General features: G+C 41.6%; 1 protein-coding gene across 9 annotated transcripts in view; it reads left to right on the top strand.

Moving 5' to 3' along the window:
• The window catches only part of AUTS2 (activator of transcription and developmental regulator AUTS2), a 1,093,480-nt gene that overhangs the window by 771,575 nt on the left and 302,114 nt on the right, over positions 1-19,791 (top strand). For all 9 annotated transcript variants that reach the window (XM_054693588.1, XM_054693587.1, XM_054693590.1 and 6 more), the window contains one exon: positions 6,399-6,428. In XM_054693588.1, the coding sequence (XP_054549563.1) occupies positions 6,399-6,428 (30 nt within the window). The remainder of the gene's footprint in view (positions 1-6,398; positions 6,429-19,791) is intronic.

The following is a 19,791-nucleotide window of genomic DNA, read 5'->3' as shown; positions in this document are numbered from 1 at the left end:
CTCTAGGTTTTGCTAACAATTACAACCTGACCTAGTGTGTTCAAACAGAATGCCATTGTATTAAACAGTTTCTCAAGTAGGCCATTTCCTGTGCCTCCTTTGGAATTATTTCTTTTTTAAACTATACTTTTGCTGCTTGGAATTAACAAGTTTGAATTCTAAAGAAGAATGAGAGGGATCTATCAATATGATTAAGGATCAAGATCAAGAGATACAAAGATGAACAAGGGTGAGCTCACTGTCTAGGAAAGGTTGATGTGACAGACTATAAAAACACAGTTTTGTGGGTCCTCCCCTGAGAGGGCCTCCCCTGGTGGTGCAGGTAGTTGAACGCAGCGCTGTGAAGCTGTCCATAGCCTCTGTAGTGCCAGTTTGATCCCGGCCTGCCTGTGAGATACCCACATGGCACGGCAGACTCTCCTGTCTCACCCACTGCTTCCCTCAGCAGTGTATTTCAGTCAGTCTGCCTGTTCTGTTTCCTGCTCTGTCTCTGGTGAATCCTCTTACCCTCCTGCACATCTGGCCTGTACCCGGTTCTTGTGTGCATGAATAAATAAATCTTAAAAAAAAAAAAAAAACACAGTTTTGTACAGGGATGGAGAGAGCATTTAATGATTTCTGGAAGAGAATTAGAAGATTCACAGAGGAAACTATGTTTTTTAAGGGTGAATTAAAGATTTTTAGATAGAAACTTAGAGTATTAGAAATCCAGTAAGAGGTAGTTGTTAAGTGCAAAGATAGTAAGGCCAGAGAGTGTGACCCAAGTGTGTCTGGTGTGGCTAGAGCAAGGGGTGCTACTCAAAGTGTGGGTGCTGACCAAGTCTTGTCCGTGAGTAGCTGTAACTAATCTGCTATGAGATTCATATGACAACTGAGAAGCAGCATTTGGAAACTTCATAGCAATCCAATACATTAATTTTATATCTCCTAAATATAATTTTATATGTATGTGTGTGTGTGTGTGTGTATATATATATATATATATATCATTGCTTTTCTTTTTCATTTTCTAGCAACTTAGTTTTTATTATATCTTACAGAACTATAGGTCCACAACAGATTGGACATTACAGTAAAACATAAAACAAAAATAAAATCATTCTTCTCCACAGAAAGTTTGAGAAGCACCAAGTGAAGAAGCGGCTAGAAGATGGGAATAGAGGAGTTGGAAACAGTGTGAAGAGTGTTTGTTGTCATATGGACCATGGAAAGTGTTAGGATCAAGCTGAAATTTAGGATATCTTCTTTGATCAGTGGGGATTTAGTATAGAAAAGGAAGAGACTATAGACCCTGGAAAGCAGTCTTTAACCTTTTGTAATGATAAAATAAGAGTTCCAACTAAAGCTAAAACAGCAACTATGGCCATTGAGAAGGAAAAAATTTAGGAGGTAGCATCAATAATGTGAAATGGGAGGGAGAAAGATCAGTCTGTTCAAGGATGGTGTCAAGGATCACCAGATTGCATGATGATGCCTTTACCAAGAACAGCATGGGAGAGGGTCAGATTTGGGGAAAACAAAGGTGATCTTTCCAACTATAGAAGGATACTTGAGTCTGAGATATTTGTGGGACTTCAGAAAATACAAGCCCAAACATGCAATTAACATTTATTGTCTGTGCATACTCTACCATGGGGCATTAAGTTGTCTACGTGTGCTAGCTCACTAACTGAGATGTAGAAAGTTTAAATTCTCCAAGTCACATCACTAGCAATTTTTTCATCTCAACATAAAATGGTAGCTGAAACCAAGGGAATCTTTAAGGACTCCCGTGGAAAACACATAGAAACAATAGAACTGCAAATGCAACTCTGGGGAGGCAGTGACATTAAAGAATTTGTAGAAAAGGAAGGACCATGAAAAGATGCTCGGGAAGGGTATTAATGGTAAATGTGTACAGGGAAAGATTCCAGGGTGTTCAAGTGAAACAGTCTAAATCCCCACCTCTGGAGAAATTTTTTTACCAGATTATTTATAAACCATGTATGGAATTATACTGCAGCCTCTTTTTTTTTTTCCTTAAAAGTATTACAGGACAAACTGTACTCATTGAATTAAATATTTGCCATATTGTGTACAAACAAAAGCAGGTTACCAAATAGTAGAAATTAATTTATGTTTTTGAAAATATGTGTGTGCAGACTGGAGAGGATTATATATGTTTCCTTGAAAGAAAAGACTGTGAAGATTTATACAAATGTGTTAACAGTGTTTATTCATGGATGGGTAATTTAAAAAAAAATGTATTCAATAAATATGTATCACTTTTTAAGAGGAGAAAATACTAGGTAGTTGAATTGCTTGTTTGGAGAGCTTAAAAAGTAGAGCATTTCTGGGTGAGGAAGAAGATGCTTCCAAAGACTCACTTCTAATCTATGAAACTAGGGAAGAGAAGGTGAAAGTGAAGTTGAACAGTGATATGTGAGGATGACTAGAGGGACTCACCTTGGGAACTATAGCCTTTCTAATTCTAAATTCTAGGCATGTGACTTGGATTGCATGTCTCCTGTGTCCCTCCTTTGTCTGTGGTGGGTTTAGGTCTTGTCTATCTGAAGGCTGAGTGACCAAGAATTCTTCCTGGAAGTAGTATCAGATATCAGTAGTATCAGAGTGTTTGTTGTCATATGGACCATGGAAAGTGTTAGGATCAAGCTGAAATTTAGGATATCTTCTTTGATCAGTGGGGATTTAGTATAGAAAAGGAAGAGACTATAGACCCTGGAAAGCAGTCTTTAACCTTTTGTAATGATAAAATAAGAGTTCCAACTAAAGCTAAAACAGCAACTATGGCCATTGAGAAGGAAAAAATTTAGGAGGTAGCATCAATAATGTGAAATGGGAGGAGAAAGATAGTTCTTCCTTTTCTTGCTTCCTTTTAAAATGGAGGAACATATTCCCAGCTTTTCACAAAGGGCTTTGAAATCTAGTCATGGAAAGTACTCTGTCACCTCAAGCTGGTTGTTAGTGTGCAACCTGTTTGCTAATAAACCAATGCAGGACCCCAATGTCAAAATGCTTAAAATGGTCAAATCAGCTGGGACCCTGTTTCTGCATTTGACATGCCTTTTCCATTTCCCAGCCTCATGTAGAACAGAAACCTGAATCAGGAGGTAGCTCGATGTGAACTCTTATAAATTGGAGTGGGTATCTGGGGATTGGGAGGCAGACACTTCTTCTTTTAACCTTTCAAGACCAAGAATCATTTGGCCAAGAATGTACAACGTATTGAACTTAGGGTGTGAAAGCCATTCAGTGTATTAAATGTGAATTTGAGATCATGAATTCTACCCACACTGACTCTATAAAACAACCTCCCTTTTTCATAAAGCAGGCCCATAAACTGCTGCCAGCGAAGCAGAAAGACTCCTTAGGACTGTGGCTCGCCTTCCGTCTGGGGTTGTCAACAAACCCCCTTTATGAGTGGAATAGACCTCTTGTATGTGTCGAGCTTCTGGCTTTTTACAGAGTGTGTTAGGAGCCAGGCTAGGCAAACGTTAGGCGCTGTTTGCTGAGTGCATTTATTGCCTTTGCATAATTTATGAGCTGGAGGGGTTGACCATCATTCGTCTCTGCCAGGGGCTGGCACTCGAGGCTCCAGAGAGCAGAGCTGTAAATTGGATGGTGCGCTCCTGCTGAGCTCACGGCAAAGTCCTCGGGTCAGTATGGGAATTTAATACCAGAAATGGAACTGTTTTCTCAGCGCACCATGTGGGCCCCAGTGCAGCAGAGACTGTTTTGGCAGACTCTGCGACTGGCCTTGTCGAGGAGCTGTCACTCACCGGGTGTGTTGTGTGGGGAGCCTGAGCATTTTTAATCGGCTTGGCATCCGTGCTGCTTCCATAATGGATACCAGTAGGTCTCAGTTCTTCACCATATGCTTAACTCTGGAGACAAGGTGCTTCTGGGTATATCAGTAATTACTTGATGCAGAATTAAGTGGACCTTGAAATTAGAACTGGACTGTTGGAAAGCAGGAAGCTTAACACTTTGATAGAAATAACCATTCCCAGGGACATACTGCTGTTAGGAATGGGGGTGGGGATAGAGGCTTGGACAGTTGTGGTTCTTTCCCAACTTCCCTATTCCTTTGATCCCCTGAATCCCAGCCCTTGGGAATGTGCGCAAATGCTATGGCATAGCCTTCAGCTGCCACTGATCGCTTCACAAGGCAAGCTGTGAACATCTGGGAAAATATACCTGCCTGGCAAAATACTCTCTGTCTTCCACACCTTTCCTGTATCATGCTTTGTGACTCTTGAAAATGTGCCTGGAACTTAGGAACCTAAGAAAACTTAATTAAAGGCAATGAAGAAACTGCGCAGTTCAGAGAGCTCTCGTTCCTCCTCAGCCTGTTCCAGGCCTTCAAAGTCTTTATCTCACCCATTTTCTTTCTCAGCTTGTTTGACTGATTATAACAAAGAAATTGCTCATCAGGCAAAAGAATGTAGGTTTAGTTAATCTGAGGTTGAAAGCTTGATCAAAGCACTGTCACTAAAAATCTGGTAACCCTGTGGCCTTGAGGAGCTAATGGAAAAAGTCGAAAATGGTACAGCCCTCCAGTTCATCAAGTTGCAGTGTGAATTCCTACATGTATATAGTACAGAGGAAACCTAGTCCAGAAAGAGCTATAGTTCCCAAATTGTGTCCATTTGGTTAGGGTTTTGTCACTTGCAGTGGAAAGCACTCTAACAGTGGTTTTAGCAATGAAGAAACTTACTGTTGTCTGACCAAAAAAAGCACAGAGGCAGGCTGCTCTGAGGTAGGATCAAGTGGCTGTCTTGGCCAACCATTTTCTTGCCTTGGCCCCACTATCTTGTTTTTATACCAAAACTTTTTGCCTTGTTTTTGCAAAATGGCTGCCGCCAGATCTGGACACCACATCCTCGTATAGTCACATTCAAAGGCTAGAGCCAAGCACTTCTTTCCTCCTTTTATGAAGAGAAATATTTTTCCAGGAACTTCAGGAGACAGTTCATAGCCAAACATGAGATATATGGCCACCCTTAGCTATGGTTAAGTTGACAGGGAATATCTGGTTTTCAACCTCAGGAAAAAGTGCCGACTAGGGATCAGGGGGTGGTGAATGGCTGTGGTACCAAACCAGCAGTGACTGCTGTATAAGCAAACTTGTATTATGTTTCTGTTCTTAGCTACACAGATTCCTGTGTCCAGGTGGCCACACTAAAAAATGCTGGTATCATCCTAGATTCATCCCTCTCACTTGCTCCCCCATATCCCTGTGTTATCATGTCCTAATAGGTTTGGCCTTTGGAATTGCTTTACCCTCCCTTTGTCAACCAGATACCATGGTGACTTAGACAGTGTCACAGTTGCCAATGTGGTCTTCCATGACATGTCTCTTTCCCCAAAATGCACTGTCTTTCCTCCACCCCACAGGGAGACTTCTCTTGATGGATTATAGCTCTGATCCTGCACACCCCTGCTCAGTGTTTGTGTCCTTGTTATCTCCACTGCTAAACTGAAAGCTACTTTAGGGTTTTGCTTGATTGAACATCTGTCTAGCTCAGCAGCGCTTATCAGGGACTGTTGAGTAAATAAATGGATATATTTATCTATAAACATTTACTCTTAACAAGACACATCCACTTTTCCAAGCTTTACATACTGGATAACAAAACATTCTTGTTTAAAAAAAAAAAAAAATCATCCCCCCCCCCTTTATTTTTGATAAAGAATCCATCAGAACCAACCATCATTCTCAGGTTAACCTAAACCCAGCTCAGTAGTTGGAATGTGGGATCTGTTTGATATACTGTGAGTCTACTGACTTTGTTTGGGCCCATTTTAATGATTTATTTCACTGCCATCTTGCCCTTGCTATGTTTTCTCTGAAGAACATACCCTCTTTTCCTTGGAGATCTAAATCCCAGAAAAGACACCCCTTATAAGGGGTGAAGCCTTGCCCATTATGTTCTGTTTCCCTCAGAATCCAAATGACAGCATGCATTTGGATTGGTAAACCCAGAGGTTTACCACTTTTCCTCTAGAAAAGCATCATACCACCACTCACATTAGCTGAGGTAGAATCTTTCTATTAAAATGATTTTTGCTCTGAATACCATGGAATGATTTTGATTCACCTTAATCCTGTGGCCAGTTGGCTCCTCAGAGGTCATCCCTCTTCCACGCAGTGGACATACTCACTAGTGTGTTCAGGTGCCTTTCTGAACTGACCATCGGAAGAGCCACAGAGATGAAATCTACAGAGCAACTTGTCAGTATATTTCGCTTCTAGTTGTGTTTGCCAGTGCTGGAGCTGAAGAAGCTCATTTCCGCTCAGACAGCATTTCCCATTCCCTTTACTTGTCCTTCTGTATTAAGAGCAAAAACCTATTCAGGTTTTGTACTAACCCTCATTCTCTTGTCTTCTCTTTCAGTGTGACAGCGACAGTGACCAAGAAGAGAAGGTAAGACCCCTCCCCACATTGTGGGCACGTGCATATCACACTGTGAACATCTTGGTTGTCCATACACAGCTGCAGGTTGGTGGGGTGCCCGCTTCATGGGAACAGCACTTTTTTTTTTCCTTCTGGAAAGATAGCCTTAATTCACAGTGTGACATTTTTCTGATAAGAAATAACAGGTTTCATTTGTGATGTCCACTTTTTTAAGCAAGCCCTTTGGTATTGCATACATATGACACTAAGTTTTTACATTAGAAAAGGTTTTAAAGGAGAAAATGATTTCTATTTTAACTGCTATCTGATTTTTCTTCATCGGCCTATAACTTGAACAGTAACCTTGCTAGTATGTATTTATAATGTCACTTTTTCATTTCTTTTACTGATCCATGTGCTTCTTCCTGCTTTTCTATGCACATGGTCCTTCTTGATAGAAATGTTAGTAATATGTGTACACAAGACTCATCAAGGGTAGAGGGGTGTCGAGGGGAATTCAAATGGGAATCATTCTCCCCTCAACCAGGTGGGTGGCCTGGTGGGAGGGAAGTTCTTCTAGCAGGTACATACTCTGGTTCAAGGCTGATGGCCACCAGCCTCTGTGTATCCAGTTCAACGTGGATCAAGAAAGAGTTCAAATTTTTTGAGTTTTCAGAAGATTGGATCACAACCTGGTAAAGTCAGTCTCTGCTGCCAAGGAATCGTTGGTCTGTTTGGTCTCTCCTTCGAGATTTTGCAATCCCCAAACTAAATTTCTTTCTGGTTTTGTCTTTATGTATTTCTAAAGTTACCTGAATACCATGATTTCTGTATTACTTGGCATCAGAAGAAAGGGACGAGTCCCTTCTTCCCTGGTTCCTGGATATCCCTGCACAGCTGGCTCTCCTGATCCCTCCTCTCTTTCACCTCTTTCATTCTTGCAGATCTTACTCAGAATCCTGTGGTTACTACTTAGTGGGATCTTTCCATCCAGCCCAGAATTTTCCCTCCTCCACTGCCAGCCTCCAAGAGAGATCTAAAGGCTCTTGTTCTGTACTGTCGTTAATTTGAATTCAGCATATGTAGCCTGTTATAAAATGCGAGACATCATCATTTGAGCAGGTCAAGCATATTCAGATGAAGACAAATGGTGCTTATTTGATTTCCTTAAAATCAGGAAATGAAAAAAGTGCTCTCTGGAGAAATCATGTTCTGCCTGACTTGGATGATAGACCAATGCATGTCCCCCAGATAAGAACAGGCTCTCGCCTTGAGGTTTTTATCTCTGAAGGACGGCCAGGACTGTCAGCTTGCTGACATGTGCATTATCCATGTCATTTTAAACAAAGTGACCTATGGAAGGGCACGCTGTGCTGTGACATGGTAATGGGCTGTTGGATGACAGCGAAAGTACACACTGGAAAGGGGGCTGTGGATAATTCTTTTGTTTAACTGACAAGTAGGAACTTCCTTCCTCCAGCCCCAGGAAGCCTTAGCTCCTTGGAAATGGGTCCCCTGGTGTCGCAGCCAGCGAGGGCGTAATGGGTGCCAGAGGTATGTGGCCAGCAGGAGTCGATGAGTGTTCAAGGTGTACACTCCTTGAACACTCCTTGGCTTCTAGAACCACACAGGCCACATTTCCACGTAGCAGATGTCACCTTACTCCAGAGGAACTGGACATTTCAGGAAAGCTCTGACAAGTGACAGCTGATCTCACTTTCAAGTCAGTGGTCTTCTCCAAGGGGATGATGAGTCTTCTGAGTTTCACAGCCTGCCAGACATTGCATTGTTTGTATAAAACAAAAGGCAGTGTGAACTCCGGAGGTACCACCCTGTCCCCAGCACTGGTAGGAGATGATAAGGATGCCCAATTTGGCATTTTGTGTAGGAGGCTTTAGTTCAGTTGTTTTAACTTTGGCTGCGTATCTGAGACTCCCACGAGCTAGAAAACTCCTGATGCCAGACCTCATCTCAGGCCAGTTACCTCAGAATCTCTGTAGGTATCTAGTACTACTTGTCTCGATTGACCGCCTAACTCTAGTAATTTCTACAGGAGAGCTTCCCCCTTTTGTCAGAAGGGTCTGAAAGCCAAGCTTTTTTCTGCATAATAAGAGCACCCCCTTAGTTTTCCTGGGCCCTGATTTGAGAGTCATTGTTGCTGAGTTTTCCATCTCTGAGTGCAGGAAGCAGCAAAATGTCTGACTGAAGTAATGGTCCATGGGAAGGTAGCCAGCATCCACCACTCAGAGTGTGTGGTGATTTCAGGCAATAAAGGAGAATAAAGAGATATTTATAGGGGTGCAGAGCAGGGAAAGGAGAGGCATTAAGAGTGTTCCTCAGATGTGTACACACTTACGATTTTTCCTGTGGACTATAGGGGCCCTGCAGGTCCTCTTCTTTGGGGCCGCTTCACAATCATACTCATATCAGCTGTCCCTGCCCCGACACCCGGCATTTCTCCAGAGGGCTTCCAGCAGGAGCAATCAAGACTCTGTAATTGCTGCCGTGTCTCCTTGGCCCTGTTATAGTTAAGACTGCCAGGCTTCCCCTTTTGGACTGAGAACGCCTGGTGTTTATCACCGATTTTAACACCATCCTCCCAGACTTCTGCTCCATGTCGTTGACTGGGCCCTTGTCATCCTCCTCTGTGCCAGGGCCTCTTTCCTGGACCCCCCCCCCTTGGAGCCCCAGAGCTAACCAGGGCTGCTTTCATCTGCTGCTTGGAGGATTCGCATTCAAATCTGAATTGCTAATGGCGGAAAAGATGCCACTCAGTGTCCTGGGATCCCTTCAGCAAGACCCACTAGGGATGCTGTGGGAGGCAAAAGTGAGACTTGTAGGGGACCCGTTGGGATTTCTCTCCGGAAGACCTGTCATTCTCTTACTCCTTAGGGATCTGTGGTACCGGCGGTCTAAAATTAGGGTACTGTATTTCACACAGCTGACTGAATTAAGATAAACTCTGCTTTCCTCTGATACGAAGCTGTAATTTATAAAATGATACCCTTACTAATTAATGTGGAAGTGACTGGAAAAGGGGGCAAAAAAAGCAGAGTTTTCTGTAAATGCAGAAGACGTACTTGCACGTGGAGAAGGCTTTGATGAGAACTGAGCAGAGCATCTCTTTTAGCCTCCCCTCCCAGCCCTGTGAATACATTTCCCATTAGTGTCAGAGAACGCGGAGGACTTTTGTGAGGAGTAAAATTTGAGTGGAGGATTAGAGAATGCTGTGAACACTGCGTCTTAGATGTCACATTGTTCTTCATTGTAGTTGGTGCAAAAAAAGGAGGCAACCCTTGGCACCTTAATCACCCAAATTAAGCAATTATTTCAATCCTCCACTAGAAGTCAATTGGTATCATGAGAACAAAGAGGCAACATACATATTTCCACATGTTTGGCCTGTGTTTTCTCCTGTTTCCTCTCTTTCCCAACCACTGGCAGCAGCCCATTATGGCAAGAAACGCCCCCTATTTGGTTGTAAAATTAATGTGCAAATTAAATAGAATTCTCTCTCCTTCTACTGACTTTCCTTGTATTGTGCAGGCCACATGACAGTATTGGTTAGAAAATGCACTTGGAAGCACCTAGGCTTCTGAGTATGCCAACCTTGGTTTGTTTCCAGCTCTGTCCCTTGTTACTTTGTAATAGTAGACACACCTCAGTTCTCTCATCTGCCAAATGGGGCAACAACAGCTCCACCTATAAGCTTGTAGCAATTAAATGAAAGCACCCAGCTGTGTGGTGCCTGGTCCATACAAAGACTGCCATAAAAGTTAGCTTTTATTAGTTTTACTTGGGGTGAAGTGAGGGAATGGCTTGGGGAAAGAGGGCTCTCCTTCTCTTTGGAAGTTCCAGCTCTGTCAAAAAACATCTCAGAGGATGTGCGGTGTGTCTCTCCCCACCCCACCCCTGCCCCTGCACCAGAACCCTAAGCTCATCTTCTTGATACGTGCTGAATGGAAGTATTGTTGCATTTGGAAGGGTCCCCAAAAAATATATTTAAAGAATTTATCCCCAATATCAGGCTTTCTTCTGGGCACAACTTGGAGACAGGAGCAAGCATGCCATCCTGGAAGCACCAAAAGGTGATTAAGTGAATGGTATGATTCTTGCCCCAAATGCCAAACTCTGTGAATTCCCGAATACCCATCATAGGAGACAGGTTCATCTGGAGAAGGGTGACATCTGTATTTTTCAAAAAGCTTCCTCAATAATTTTGATACACGGTTGGTTTTGAGAACCACTGCCATATAGCCAATGTCAAAGAGAAACACCTACTTTTCCTTTGTTTAATGCTCTTAAAATTGTGACAGCTCAGGAGAAAAACATGAAAGCTGTAGCAGTGTTATGGGTGTGTGACTAACGTGCTTACAGATGTTTATGGATGAATTCTGGGTACATACATGCAATGCAAACATGCACAGTCCCTTCTCCTTTTCCTAATGAAACTTCCGCCATGACTCTTGATTACAATTTCCTTTCTCTGGGCTTTTAATGACAGAAATGACCACATGGAAAAGATTGCAGGGTGCCTGTGATTTGCTCACCAGAACCCAGGACAGTTGCTGGGACACTGACTGCAAATGTAGTGCCACTGATTTTCCATGCCAGGTCCCTTTCCTCCGACATGCATACTCTTTTGATTGTATTCTAATTTTTTAATTCTTGCTAAAATTGGTAACATTTGTTAATTTTATATTCACTTGTGTGCGTGGGGGGGTGGTGAGGGTGGTGTGTAGTGTCTAAGAAAAACAGCAAAACCCAGAAAGGCTTATGTTCCTAACTCAACACAAACCACATTCCTAACTTGGCTCCTGAAAGCCTCAGAAACTGCTGAGATAACAAACTGAAGCTTGGGCATGTGGCTTGTGCTTATAGTGGAAGAGTCCCATCCCTTGATTGGCCTCGTTTCACACTTGGTAAAGATTGCCTCCTCAGCAACATTCCGAAAGTTCAGACAGCCCCCATTGTTACTTGTAGAACCCCCATCCTTAGTTTTGAAGTAGGACATACTCTAATGAGGAGGAAACTTAGAGATGCTGTACTATTTTACAACTAGAAAGAGAAATTTTCTCCTCCCTTCCAGTTTCATAGCAGTAGCCAAACAACCATTGCCCAAGAAAAGAACAGGATCTGTGTTCTTATCTTTCTACCCCAAGTACTTTGCATAGAGCATGGCACAACTTAAGTGGTTGTTAATGTTCACTGTCGCTAAATTTTAATTTCATATTCTGAAAATTCATTGCTGAATGTTGGGGAGAAGTAAAAAAAGAATATACCTCATTTCAATCCCATTGTTTATTTTCAGAACCCCAAGAAATGTGTGGTTTGTTCTTCAGCCTGCTACAGTTCTTCTACAATTTTATTTTCTAATAAGACATTTCTAAACCATTTATAAATTTCCTAGCTTATTTTGACAATCTGCAACTTTGGGCGGAGTTTCAAAAAGAGCTTTCCATTTTGGATGTTCGATTTCCGTAATGCCCATCCACTCAACCTCTTTTTTCCCCTTCATGATTATGTCTGGATCAAAATAACATTTTATTGTTCTTTCGACATCATCATATTTCCAACTGACTTAATTGCATCATATCCATCCAAAATTCCTATTGATACCACCCTTGGATTAAATTTCGACTGCAAGTTATTTTAAATCCCTATTCTCATTAAGTTCTTCTCTTTTTCATATCATAGTATTTTCATGCCAAACCAAAAATTGTTTCACTCACATTGAATGTGTATGTTGATTATTCACAAATTACTACCATGTCATACACCTGGAAAAGACAGATTATACAAATTTTATTAAATATAAATCAGTAGAATGAATAAGAGTTATTAGAAATTGCCAGTCATCTTCAGCTAAAGTCTTGTTTCTTAGAATGAATAGTGAGGAGAAAAACTAGGTTGTAGGTGTTCTGCTGTTCATCAGGGATAAGTAATGGAGAAGGATATTCAGAAGACCTGGTTTCTAATTTCTCACTAACCAGCTGTATGGCCTTGGGCAAATTACCTAATGTAGCAGAACCTTAGTTTTGTCATCTGTAAAATGAGACAGGCTCAATGATTTAGCACTGACTGGCCTTGTTTTCTATGTAGCTATTTACTTAAACCCCAACAACATGGCAGACCCAGAGGGAAAATAATGTTACTGTACTTCCTCATTGTCAAGGTAGAAGGAAGATTATATTAAAATTGTCTCCATTCTCTCCTCTCTCCAGTTCCTTAGAGGGAATAAATATAATGGACAGATCCAGGCACATCTATGTTGACTCTTTCAAGTAATTGAAGCTAATTTACATATGGACCTAATATCTAAACATCATTATTACCTGTTTGTTAATTATTTCATTTAGTCATCCATAGCCATTCTTTTTCCCCCAAATATCTATCAATGAGCTAACATGTGCTTTGTACTTGCTTGATTCTGTGAATCTGTCACCATGCGCCTGTCAACAGGCAGCAGATTAGTTCAATCTCTGTTTCTCAGTTATCCTAATTATTTAGGAGAACATGGGAACTAGTAAAGAGCTAGCCTGTTTACCATGTTTCAAGGACTCACATGATCATTAATGAGTATTATTTGACCTATAAAAGAAATTCTTCTGTAAATGTCCAGGGTTGAGTATATGAGTCTACATTTCAAGTAAAAAAAAAGTCAGCTGCTTTCTCTTAGAATGAGTCATTGGCTTGGTTCTTATTATAACTTACCTGATGGGAAGGTTGCAAAACCAAAGAGGAGGAAGGTGAAGGTGATGATTTTTAGCCTCATGAAATTGACCATGATTACTGAGCCAGCTAAATAGTAGGGTCATAAGCAGAGGCATTTGTATCAGTGGTGCCTTTAACAACGTGTTTTATGCTAGTGGCCTGTCATTGGGTATAACTTGGGCTGCTGTTTGGTTGTTGGAACAGTCTGTCTTATCCTGTTGAATTGGAGTGTCTATTCTCAATAAAGATATACAGGTTTCTTTTTGTACAAATGCACATGTGTGTGTGAAGGTGATTATCTCAGTTAAACACCTTAGCAACTCTTGAATGGTGATTTAGTTATAGAAAATGGCTCCTCATAACTTTTTCCATTCTAGGTATAAAGATAATGAAATCTCTGTATTAGGTTATGTTAGTAATTAACTAAACTTTATAATTTGCAGGCGTCACAAAATTCAGTGGATGGATGGATATTATTTTGTCTTTTTTTAAAAAAGATTTATTTATTTATACAAGAACCAGGGTACAAACAGGCCAGATGCATGGGAGGGTGAGAGGATTCACCAGAGACAGAGTGGGGAACAGAATAGGCAGACTGAAAAAAATACACTGCTGAGGTGAGCAGCGGGCGAGACAGGAGAGGTCTGCTTCGCCATGTGGGATTCTCGCCGGCCGCTGGCCAGGATCGAAACCTTGCTGCAGAGGCTGTGGATAGATTCACAGTGCTTCTCTCAACTGCCTGCGCCAACTGGGAGGCCCTGTATTTTTTTTTTTTAAGTCAAAATGATACCTGAGATCAAATTAGCCCCTGTCTATGTATCATAGAGATTTTCCCTATTTGTTCTTCTGAGAATCATGTAGAGCTATGTGACATCTCTTTTTTTAAAACATTGATTTATTTATGCATACAAGAACTGGGGTACAGGTCAGAGTTGTTGCATGAGAGGATTCACCAGAGACAAAGTGGGGAACAGAACAGGCAGACTGACTGAAATACATTGCTGAGGGGAGCAGCGGGTGAGATAGCAGAGGCCTGCTCTGCCTTGTGGTTAGCTCCCTGGCTGGCCTGGGATCAAACTTATGCTGCAGACACTGTGGATAGCTTCATAGTGCTGTGCTTAACCCCTTGCACCATCAGGGAGGCCCCTATGTGACCTCTCTTAAAGAAAAAAGAGAAGCAACTTTTTTCCATTGCTGTTCCAAATCCATACTCCATTTATGGTCTAACAAGTGTATTCATGCCTTTGGAGACAGTAGAATGGAGCATTTGAAATAAGGATTAACCAGGAACCCAATGATATAGGTGCTTGTGGTACCCACAGGCTGTTTGGACTTTATATTTTCTTGTTAGAATGCTTAATGATTTTTCACATCCATACTTTCATGATCAAAAAGTAAAGAGATGTTGTTCATTTATTTCTTAGGGACACTGAACAAATGAGATTAGGGTCAATAATAATAACTAAGTAACAAAATGAAACACCCTTTTATATTGAAGAGAACAGTCATTTTATATAAGCAAGTGTCATTTTATATAAACAAGTATCATTTTATATAAACTTTAAATATTTATTGTAGGGATGTTTAAATCCCTACAACCGTTTAAATATTTATTGCATTATATGTATCCTCATATATAACTTTGTTGATCATCTGTGATGTCCCATACTCACTGATAAGTCCTTTCAGGGATTTCTCAAGTAGATCTCAAGGAATGAAAATTAAACTTAAGAAGTGGTATGTCTTCAAATTTCAGCATCAGGGCCTCTCCTGGTGGCGCAGTGGTTAAGCGCTGGACTGCGACACTACCTGCAGCCTCTGCAGCGCCAGTTTGATCCCGGCCACCGGCAAGGGTCCCACATGGTGTGTAGACCTCTCCTGCCACGCCCGCTGCTCCCCTCAGCAGTGTACTTTGTCAATCTGCCTCTTCTGTTCCCTGCTCTGGCTCTGGTGGATTCTCTCACCCTCCCGTGCTTCTGACTGTACCCAGTACTTGTATAAATAAATAAATCTTTAAAAAAATGAAATAAAATAAAATTCCAGCATCAGGACTCTCTCTTTTCATGCTGTTTCTCTATATACAGAGTGAGCTGGGATATACCCAGGAGCACCATTTGAAAATCCTTCCATTCTTCCTCTCTACCTCATCTCCTTGTGCTATCGGAGACCTGAATTGTGTCTTACTGTCTACCCATAACTCCAGTAGCTTCTCAGAATTCAAACATGACAGTTACTCAGTGAATGTTGAATAAATAAAATGTGAATATTGACAACTTAGATGTTCAGGCTCTTCTGAAATGTGACCTTTGTTTCATTCACCTGGGAAGCGTTTGGCCAAGGTGAGAAGGCAAGAGCTACAAAGTATATATTTTAACTCCTGTAAATGAGTGGTAGTGTCAGCCTGTGAGCCATCATGAGTAATCAGGAGTGCAGGAAATAACAGCCCGCGAACGAGGCATATGTCTTATTTGTCATGAACTCAGTCTTCTTTTAGTGTATATCTGTGTGTATACATTTAATGTCTTATTAAATCATAGACTTCCAGCAAGTATCCCACATGTAGCACATTACTGACACTTAGTAGGTGCCTTAGAAATATTAGTGTAATACATGGAAGTTGCTTTGTTGATTGTTTAAACCCCAGAAAAGAAAAGGGGTATTAGGGAAAAACTAGGCTGAGCACAGTCTCATTTCTGAGCTTTGATTCTGAGTCTCTTGCAGCTCCTATGTCCTCTCCACACTGTTTTCCTGTGTCATGGACCGTGGAATCATCAGGGATCCTGAACTTCACCCCCCAAGTGGGTTCACCCTGGGATAACATCCGCCGCCTCAAGAACCCTTTTGTCCATCCCCAGACACTGACTCTGTCCACCCTTGCAGGAGGACTCTGGCTCTGCCAAGGCCTCGGAGCCTTCCCTTTTCTGACAGTAAATGCTGCATGGGGTGTTCCTACAGCCCACATGGTAGTAAATATCTGAAGCAGCCATGTCCGTGTTAAAGATTATGTATTTGCCACTAAGGGGAGAATATAGTGTTTATCGGCTGGAGTGCGTGCCGGCTGAGCTGATTACGGCACAGCACTCTGTCAGCCAATGATTTGTCCTGTCCTTTATCATCTGTGTCACTCAGCAGTGTGCTAGCAAAGGGACGGATCGCCCCCTTCCCTTTTTTTGTACCCATTTCGTGTAGAAAATTTGTATTTACTTTGGGAGTGTAATTTGTTCCTCATGGATAATGTGACCCTGAGCGGAGCTGGATCATGGGTTAGTTGAAGTGATATTTTCCGCTAATGGTAGTCGTACATCATTGCTGTCAGCTCGGGTTAGGAGGCAAGCACATTACAGCTCCATTTTACCTCTGCAGGCATCTGGGATTATTTGCCATAACCGAGTATGACATGACCGCACTACAGAGTGCATTAAAATTTTACTGGCTTCTCAGGCAAGTTCCCCAGCTCCAGTGTGTGCTCAGGCAAGCAGTCTGATAGGGAGCCCAAGGGCCCTGACTTCCTGTACAGAGGTGCTGTGGGAGGCTGGCCTAAGCAGAGGCTATTCTCCTCTTGCCCTGAGAAAAATGCCAGAGAAAGAAATTATGGGGAGCCTGCCTGCAGGTGTATCTGTTTCTGGACATGCCAGACAGACAGGTGACTGGCCACATTGTGCATATGACCAGGGGCTGACCCAAGTGCCAACCACCGTCTACTCTCTCTCCTTGATGTTTGCATTACCCTTTGAGAGAGTGGGCAATAGCTCCTTCTCCAGAGTCCAGGGTGAATGTTAGCCCTTGCCAAGTCTTAGGCTATTTTTCATTGTTCTCATCTGCTGGTGATCAGATAGAAGGAAGGCAGCGTAGATCTTTAGTATGGTGGAATGCATGCCCATCCTGTGTTTCCAATAAACCCAGGTAGAAATATTAGCCGGGGCGGGGGGGTGTTGCACATTATCTCATGTAGTTTTCAAATCAACCCAATGAAGCATAGGCAGGATTAACCCACTTTCTTGGATGGAAACTGAAGTGCAAAGAGGGTGACTTCCTTAATGTTGAATTGGTGAGAGAGATTGGGATTCTTACCATTTATCAAAATCTTGATGACTTGAAATCTTGTAAGATTTCTAGTGTTCCATGTTACTGAGAATTAATAACTATTATTTAAATAGTGCTTTTATTTGCATCATACAGACACAAACACATGCAAAATCCATACTGCAATCCATTTATAAAGGAGGAAACTGAGTCATAGTAAGCTTATGTAACCTGGTTATATAAGGTTAGTGGCTGAACCCAGATTGTCTGATTTCTAAGGCAGCATCTTAGCCATTAAACCACGCTCACTTTCACTGCCACATTCCAGCATAGGAATGGGCCAGGGAGTAATATGTTGGAATAAAGGAAATATTCAAAGACAGTTTTATCTTTTCAGTTGTAATTCCAACAATCAACAAAATATTGCTCAAAGAAGATGCTGTGTGATGAACTTGAATTAAGTAATATGCCTATTTGCAGATAGCACATTGTTTGCATATCCAAATGGTGCTTCTAAGATACTTGAGAAATGTTTATTTTGTTTGATTAAGGGTAACCAGTCACTCTGGCAGAATATCTCATTCATTTATGTTGCTTAGCATCCTTTTTCTTATTCTTGTTAGAGAAGCTATAATGAACTTCTATTGAGTCATGTTCATTCCAACAACAGTTTTAAAGTTCTCTCCCCATAACAGGTGAGACACAGATCAGGGCCCACTCTTGTCAACTATAGTCACAAATTCTATATTGGTGGATCCTGAGTGCTGGACACTCACATGTCTATATGTGGACATTGCCCTTTGTTCTGCCATTAAGAGACCTCTCTCCACCTCTCTAACCTCATCGTGTCTCTCTCTTCCAAGTTGAGATGTTACCCCTCTGGACAGAATGGATAAGCTGCTCTTCCCCCTGGCTGTATGTGCGGTGGGGTCATAAATTCATGAACTTATTCAATAAACCACACATAAAATGAGTTATACCTTGTACCCGAAGGGCAATTTTTAAAATGCTGCAACAGAAGATCCATCGATAAGCATGGCTTTTCTCATTGAGAGATTTGAAATTAAGTTAGCACACTAAAAATTGTGTTCCCTGGCCCCACTCCCCTGTTAGGGTTCCTGACACACATTGATCTTCGCTGCTAGATTGCAGTAGGTCCAGGGAACTGACCTGATTTTTTCTCTGGCCTTGGATCCAATCTCTCATGCAGTAAAGGAGAACAAAAATATTGATCCAGTCATTGAAAAGTAATTATCCCTTTCAAATGGTCTCTTTAGAATGCAGCAATAATTTAAAATAACACATTCCCCAGAGACAACATGCCAAAATATGTGGATCATTTTCTTTGTTTAAGTAGAATCACACTTGAACCTTCACCCTTTCCTGAACATCTAATGATGTACAGGTAGGCCCACTTTAAGAAGAGTTGACATTGAAAAAAATTCAGTTTACCTAGTAAATCAATTACAGAACAGTTACTTATTGCATAAAGGGATTCTTCAACCTTTAGCTAGGTAAAATAATCCATTGCCATATTCTTAGATTGTAGAAACAAAGCTACAAGAATCTTCGTGAAGTCGCTGAGTCATTTTAAAGCTCCTAAGTTTTAACAGCTTTGACAGTGTTTATGTTAGCTGGGGTTTTATTTTGTTTTCAGATTCTTTTTTGTTCAAATAACAGAATTAAAATTCAAGCTAACAAATAAGGAAATGTGTAGGCTTTCAGGATTCAGTTACACATGAAATAAACCAAACCATTAGAAGGCAGAGCTATGTGATGAATGTCAAAAGCAGTGAGTAGGAAAGTCAGGGCCTTCCTTGTCTTGTCTCTCCTTCTTGCCTGTCCACTCCATTCTTGATTGTTTCTGAGACTTTCTCTGATAGGTGGAAATCATGACCCATCCTCCTAAGCTTTACACTGGTTAACTTAAGACAGTGGGATAGAGACTACCCTTTTCCACTGCTCTTATTAAAATCCAAGGAAAGGATTCTTCTTTGCTGAGGCTAGGATAGGTTCTAGGGAGTAGGTTCTCTGGAAAGGTCCATAGTTTGGCCAAGTAGATGTCAAATGCTCATACCTGGATCAGTCAACTGTTGGTAGAAAGACCAGGCCATGCTATCCAAAAACACTGTCCTTGAGTTAGCTCTGTAAGGTACTGGAGTGAATGGGGAGCCCAGAAAAGCAGAATTCAGACAAACAACAGTGCTATAAAGGAATGCTCTAAAACATTCCTTAAGGGCCTCCCTGGTGGCGCAGGGTTAAAGACAGCACTGTCAAGCTATTGGAGCCATTGAAGCACGAGTTCTATCCCCGGCCAGCCGGGGAGCAACACACATGGTGCAGCAGACTTCTGTCTTGCCCACTGCTCCCCTCAGCAGTGTATTTCAGTATATCTGCCTGTTCTACTCTCCACTCTCTCTGGTGAATCCTCTCACCACCCCATCCCACCCCCACACCTCTGGCTTACACCACAGTTCTTGTATGCATAAATAAATAAATCTTAAAAAAAATATTCCTTAACCTTCCTGTCATGAGGGTTGGGCACTTTACAGCACTTTTTGCTAGTCATTCAACTGCCTGTTCACCAAAGTTAGCACTTAATAGTGACCACAGGATCTCAAATATGATTACATGTTTAAAATTATATAAAACCTTC

Source organism: Talpa occidentalis, unplaced genomic scaffold, assembly GCF_014898055.3.
Source record: "Talpa occidentalis isolate TD23 unplaced genomic scaffold, MPIMG_talOcc4v2.1 talOcc4.12, whole genome shotgun sequence".
Taxonomy (NCBI): domain Eukaryota; kingdom Metazoa; phylum Chordata; class Mammalia; order Eulipotyphla; family Talpidae; genus Talpa; species Talpa occidentalis.
The sequence above is the reverse complement of the archived record's forward strand: the minus strand, read 5'-3'. Positions and strand labels throughout refer to the sequence as shown.